This window comes from Borostomias antarcticus (genome assembly GCF_949987555.1).
Source record: "Borostomias antarcticus genome assembly, chromosome: 12".
NCBI classification, from domain to species: domain Eukaryota; kingdom Metazoa; phylum Chordata; class Actinopteri; order Stomiiformes; family Stomiidae; genus Borostomias; species Borostomias antarcticus.
This window is the reverse complement of record NC_140245.1, coordinates 2,803,961-2,810,298: the sequence shown is the minus strand read 5'-3', so window position 1 is coordinate 2,810,298 and position 6,338 is coordinate 2,803,961. Positions and strand designations below refer to the sequence as shown.

Sequence of the window (6,338 nt, the reverse complement as noted above, 5' to 3'; positions counted from 1 at the left end):
TAAAACGCACGAATAACATTATTCCATTGTTTAACAGTTGTATAATTTTAGTAGATAGTTTATTGACCAAGCTGCTAGCCTGTTTCATTTATTATGTCTGATATCTCACCTGGTGACAAATTCAAGGTAACTTTGTAGGACATTACTAATTCTTTGTAGCCTGTCACAGGTTAAATGTGACGCATCGACGCACTGGTAGGCGTCTCCAGGAGGCGCGGCCGTGGCCACACTCTACTGAACCTTGACCCCTCCTGTCTGCTGGGCAGTTTGCTCGTGGTTGGGAAATGTAGTTCATTAGCTCGCTATTTCGAAGAGCCGTGTCTTTGTGAAAACACCTTTCCCACAAGGCACTGCGTTATTGACAGCGCCCCCATCTTGTCTCGCCTCATGAATATATATCGCCAAGTATTTGCGTAAGAGGTCGGTTCATTTCATATTCGACCATAGTATTTCGGTGTAAATGAGACGTACAGTCACGTCTCCGCCCTTGCCCAGATCTCGACGAGCGCAGCGTCTCTTCCACGGGCTTCGTCGGTAGAATGTTCTCTGGAACGGCGGAGATCCCAACTGGAACACGGAGGAAAAACAAGTGAATGAGTTGCGCTGGAAGCCCACCGCCCATTCGGCGGACATTCACCCCAGACTACTGTGTGTGTTTTAGAAAGCTTTTAAATGTAGAACTTGGATGTTTAGCCAAGTGCGCACCGTGATCTAGGGGGTAGGCTACTTTTCATTTGGCCAAGATGGAAAGTGCGCGGACGGAGGATGGAGTGGCGGATCGAAGTGCGACGAAGTTCAGGAAACCCAGCGGACCGCCCGTCGCGCAGGACACTCCGGCGGCTGACGGCGGTGGACACTCAGCCTCTCGTGTCGCTCTGAAGAGCGGGAATGACGCGTCTCGGGCTGCAGCGGGCTCGAGCGCTTTGAATCAAAGTCTCGAGACCTCATCCACCAACGGCTGGAGCTCCTCCAGCAACTCCAACTCGCTCCTGCTGAGACGGAGGCGCTTGAAGAGGAATCTCTCCGCCGCAGCTGCGACCACCACGGCCACCTCCGCTGTCACCGCCACCACCAAGATGAACTCGGCCCTGTCCTCCGCATCCCTGCACACCCGGAGCATGGACCGGAAGACTTTGCTCAGGCATCGGCAGAACATGCAGCTGCAGCCTTCGGACAGAGAGTGGGTGCGTGCGGATCTTAACCGAGGATCCATACACGTTCACGACAGACTCACGCCGTCGTATCCCAGGCCGGTGCTCTGCACCGTGGACACCACAGCCGGCGAGATGGCGTTCAGGCTGAGCAAACTCTGCAGTAAGTCTGTCTCTGCGCTGCGCATTTGTTCTAAAGATAACCTTAAAACCGACCAGAACGGCAACTGTAATGTGAAGTACGCGTTCAACGATAATCAGTGTAAGAATGAAGATGGCGGGGTGAAGTGTAACCATCTGAGTTCTGTGGGATGCGCGGAGTTCGCGGGCGGCCTGGCGGAGCAGCCCGGTGACAGACTGAGGCTGTTGCTCGTGAAGAACACAGAAGAGCGGCAACAGGATTTAGATGACACACTTTTTACCCCCGACTCGGAGTCGCAGGACATCGTGACGCTGTCGGACCTGAATTCGAACTCAAACCTGGACACGCCGAACTCAAACCTGGACACCCCGAACTCGGGCTCCGACGTGGAGAGCAGCAGCGCGTTTGACGACCTCAGCTCGTCCGGCGGGGCCCGTCTCAGCGAGCACCGGGACTCCCTGAGCGACGACATGATCCTGGGCACGGACGCCGCCTCCGTCCTCGCCGGCCCCTCCTCCTCCTCCTCCGCCGCCGCCGCTGCGTTCGACAGCGCCACCGAGGGCCACGACACCTACGGCAGCTCCTCGGACGAGCTGGAGCTCGACTGTCCCGCGTCGTCGACGTGCGCCGTCGACCCGGTCCCGCTCCCCTGCCGCCAACGGCGCCTCCCCAACGGCTCCGCCTCCACCGGCTACGACCTCCGCGACGGCGTGCGTTTAAACGACGCGACCACGGAGCGCACGGGCCCCGGCGACGGGCCTCTCGGCTTGGACTGCCTGCCATCCAGCGCCGCCACGGGTTCTCCGCCTAGAACCCGTTTGAATGACAACACGCCCGGCGGCGACGCCCACGACCCCGACGGCGGCCAGGGCGCGACTACAACTCCGACGGGGTCGGCGTCCGACCGGGACGGCGGAGACGCGGCCGACGCCACCCCCACGCTGTACGTCCAGCTCCACGGCGAGGCGGTCAGGCGGCTGGGGCGGGACGAGAGGCCTCTCCAGATCCAGAAGGACTTCCTGTTCAATCTGGGATTTAAGGACCCGTGGCGCGTCCAGGAGGAGGGCATGAACACGGAGATCGGCTCCCTGCTTCGCTTCTACGCAGGTAAACAAACCGGACGCGTTTAAAGTTCTTTCGTCGTTCGACGGGGGGGGCGGGGGGGGGGCTTCGCCGTTTCAATGCTCTCTCGGACCCGGGATTGTGAGCGTGGGGGGGGCATGGACAGCTGTGCTCATTCAGGCCCCCCCGGGCCCCCGACCCAAGCTTGTTAACCCCCGGCGTACAGTAGGAGTGAGGTCGGCTAAAAAGGAGGCTCTTCAGGTGGCCTCGTTAGTCGGGAGGGAGGGAGGGGACTCCCTGACGGGCAGCTGAGGCGAGAGGGGCGGTCAGACCAGGCCGGAGGGTGTTTCCTTTTGTGTGTTTACTTAAGTACGGCGCTTTCATCCGAAGCGCTCTACGATGGCCTCTCATTCACCCTTTCACACACACATTCACCCTCTCATTCACCTGTTCACACACACATTCACCCTCTCATTCACCTGTTCACACACACATTCACCCTCTCATTCACCCGTTCACACACATTCACCCTCTCATTCACCCGTCCACACACGCATTCACCCGTCCACACACACATTCACCCGTTCACACACACATTCACCCTCTCATTCACCCGTCCAGACACACATTCACCCGTCCACACACACATTCACACACCAGCGGCAGCCGGCTGCCATGCCAGGTGCCGGCCTGCTCGCCGGGAGCAATTTGGGGCTCGGCGTCTTCGCCCTTCAACGCGCGGAACAGGAGAAGCCGGGATTCGAACCCGCCGACCCCGCGGTCGCCGGGGGTCGACCCGCTCCACCTCCTGAGCCGTAGCCGCCCCGGTTTTTGAGAGCAGGAGGAGGAGGAGGAGGACAGGGGAAGTGGTTATCGGCAGAGGCGAAGGGAAACGTCATCGTCCACCACAACAGGACAGCCTGAGGCCGGCCGCGTAGAGGCCCCAGCGTAGAGGCCCTAGCATCGGCTGTGTGTGTGTGTGTGTGTGTGTGTGTGTGTGTGTGTGTGTGTGTGTGTGTGTGTGTGTGTGTGTGTTAGTGGGAGGAGGGTCAGAGAGAGACGCCTCGTCAGAGAGGGGACCTCCTTTTTTTCGGGGGGGGGGGGGGGGTTTCAAGGGTCGTTGTCCGTCTCCGCTGTACCGTTGGGGCGCGCTCGCCCCCCCCCCCCCTCCTCCACCGCGCATGGGACCGCCGCAACGCCACGGCCGGCACTTATGGCTCTCAGACGCTGGGCCTGTTCCGGCTTTCGCCCCATTCTCATCCTAATGAATAGCCTGAATGGCTGTGTGGGCGGATGATGGGGGAGGGGGGGGGGAGAGGGATGAGGGAGGGAGGAGGGAGGGTAATAAGCCGGGCCTCTGTGGTGCTGGTGAGTTCTGGTAATTGACATGCCGCACAGAGCCCGTCCCCTTGGCACCCGGCGCCTCTACTGTCGCACCAGCCAACCGGCTGCCAGGCTGGGTTAGCGTGCCCCAGCAGAGATCCTCCCCCCCTCCTCCTCACCCAGCTCTGCAGGAGGAGGGAGGGAGAGAGGGAGAGGGAGGGAGGGAGAGATTGGGAGGGAGGAGGCTCGGGAGAGAGGGAGGGAGGGAGAGAGAGAGAGGGAGGGGCGCTGGAGATGATTAACAAAACACTGTACGTCTCTGCGAGTCAAAAGTCCCGGAGTGTGAAGGTGAGCTTTTTAAACTGATTCTGGCAGCGCCACCGGGACAGGACAGGAGAGGAGAGGACGGGAGAGGAGAGGACAGGACAGGAGCACGGACGCAGCAGCAGCAATGACACAGCGTCCCTCTCCCACTGGCAGAACCCCGGTGTCTGGAGAGAGAGAGAGAGACGGAGAGACAGACAGACAGACAGAGAGAGAGACGGAGAGCGAGAGAGAGAGAGAGACGGAGAGCGAGAGAGAGAGAGAGACGGAGAGCGAGAGAGCAACAGAGAGAGAAAGACGGAGGGAGAGAGAGAGAGAGACAGAGAGCGAGAGAGCAACAGAGAGAGAAAGACGGAGGGAGAGAGAAACACAGAGAGAGTGAAAGTGCCTGGCGCTGTGCTAGAGGTCACTCTGAAAATGGCCACATGTTGCTGTCCTGTTCACCTTCATGGGCCTTTTGTGCTGTTAAAAAGGCCACGAGTGAGTACTCAGAACGACTTCATTATAAGGGTTCATGTGTGCGTGTGTGTGCGTGTGTGTGCGTGTGCGTGTGCGTGTGCGTGTGTGTGTGTGTGCGTGTGTGCGTGTGTGTGTGTGTGTGTGTGTGTGTTGGTCAGCAGGCCAGCTGTAGATCTAGCGGTGTACGTGTCCAGTCAGCTGAGCCTCGACGGAGGCCGACGCCTCCCGGTCCCATGTGAGGCAGCTTAACGCTGGTCACCTGAGCACCCCTCCAGCCAATCAGCTCTTCCCGGGGCTCCTTTGCCCCGCCCCCCTACCCCCTCCCCACACACACACACACACACTCTACCTCCAGCAGTCACCGCCGAACACCCGGGGAGACACTAGCGTGCACACGCTTGACACACACACACACACACACACAAACACAGAAAGACACGCACAGTTGCCCTTGCGCCCTGCCACGCCCCCCCCCCTCTCTCTCTCTCCACCCCCCCCCCCTCTCCCGCATGCATCGGAGGCATGTGAGGAATGTACGCTGCTCAGAGTCTAGAATGTCAGGCACGTCTGCTGGAGAGGAAATGGTTCGGGGGGGGTCGAGGTGGGGGGCAGGGGAGGGGGCGGGGTCACAGCGGGACACCGCACCGCCACATGTTCGGTCGATGTTGACTGACAGGGGAGGAGGATCCCAGCACGCCGGCCACTACTGTAGACCGCCTGAATGACACTGGGGGTGTGTGTGTGTGTGTGTGTGTGTGTGTGTGTGTGTGTGTGTGTGTGTGTGTGTGTGTGTGTGTGTGTGTGTGTGTGTGTGTGTGTGTGTGTGTGTGTGTGTGTGTGTGTGGGGGGGACCTCGGTTACAGGAAGTCCAGTATCTAATCTCTTAGTGATGCATTATTGGATAAGTAGGCCCTCCATTCAGGCTCTCCTGCAGGGTAATTAGAACGCGAGCAGAAGAAGAGGACGAGCTCTTTATTGTTGTCATGCAGCCCTGCTCTCCAACACACGTGCAGTGGGCGACATACGGGAACACACTCGCGCATCAGGGTCGCCGATTAAATGTTTTCTCCGCTCTTAACCCATCCCGTCGTCCTTCCCACAAGGGCGGCCGGGAGCAGACAGTAGGCAGCGTGCAGGGGGGCGCGCCCGGGGACTGATCCAAGCGCGCCCGTCCGTCTTCATCAGACAATCTGTTTTTTCTGCTTGTTTTGTCCTATTGGGTTCTTTTATGCGGGGAAACCCTTGAGAACACGGGGAGAACGTGCAAGCTCCTCACAGAAAGGCCTGGAGACCTCGCTCCCCCCCCCCAGAATTACCCCCCAGTGCTAACAACGCCCCGAGCGGGATTCAAACCCAGGACCTTCTTGCTGTGAGGCTACACGCCGTGCCACCATTAAGTTGAACTACAAGGGAGGCACAATGAGGGGGAAAGAGTAAACTACATAAGCGCAAGCTTCGCAAGGCCACGCAAGATCTCGTTGCGTCCTTGCGTGTGTCATGCCGAAATGTATCACTTGACGCAAGCAATAGTGCGATTCCTTGCGTTTCCGACAGGGAAAACACAGAACGCAAGCTCTCGAGTCACGTTGGACTGCCGTCCCCCACCCATCACGCCCGTCCTCATCATGTACAGCCGTCGGAACGAAACTGGCCGCCTTCCGCGCAAATCTAGCAGTCAGTAAAATCGACCAGATGTCAAGAGGCGGACATCTTCGGATTCCTCTTATCTAGCTAGTCTGGTTTTGAGCGGTCCGGAGCGGATTAGCGTCGTTATAAGCGCGGAGAAGTGACCCGTCGACCGCCCATTCCGTCGGGGACTTCGTATCGGCTCCGGAGCGAAATAAGGCGACCGGTTTGGTATCCGTACGTCGGGTTCT

The 6,338-nt window shown here is 59.2% G+C and overlaps 1 protein-coding gene across 1 annotated transcript in view; it reads left to right on the top strand.

The window, feature by feature from the left end:
- Window positions 1-743: 743 nt before the first annotated feature.
- The window catches only part of LOC311316344 (uncharacterized protein), a gene marked incomplete at its 5' end in the record, with an annotated part of 15,646 nt that continues 10,051 nt past the window's right edge, over window positions 744-6,338 (top strand). The window contains 2 exons of the mRNA XM_084447186.1: window positions 744-2,400; window positions 2,522-2,580. Of these exons, the coding sequence (XP_084303312.1) occupies window positions 744-2,400; window positions 2,522-2,580 (1,716 nt within the window). The remainder of the gene's footprint in view (window positions 2,401-2,521; window positions 2,581-6,338) is intronic.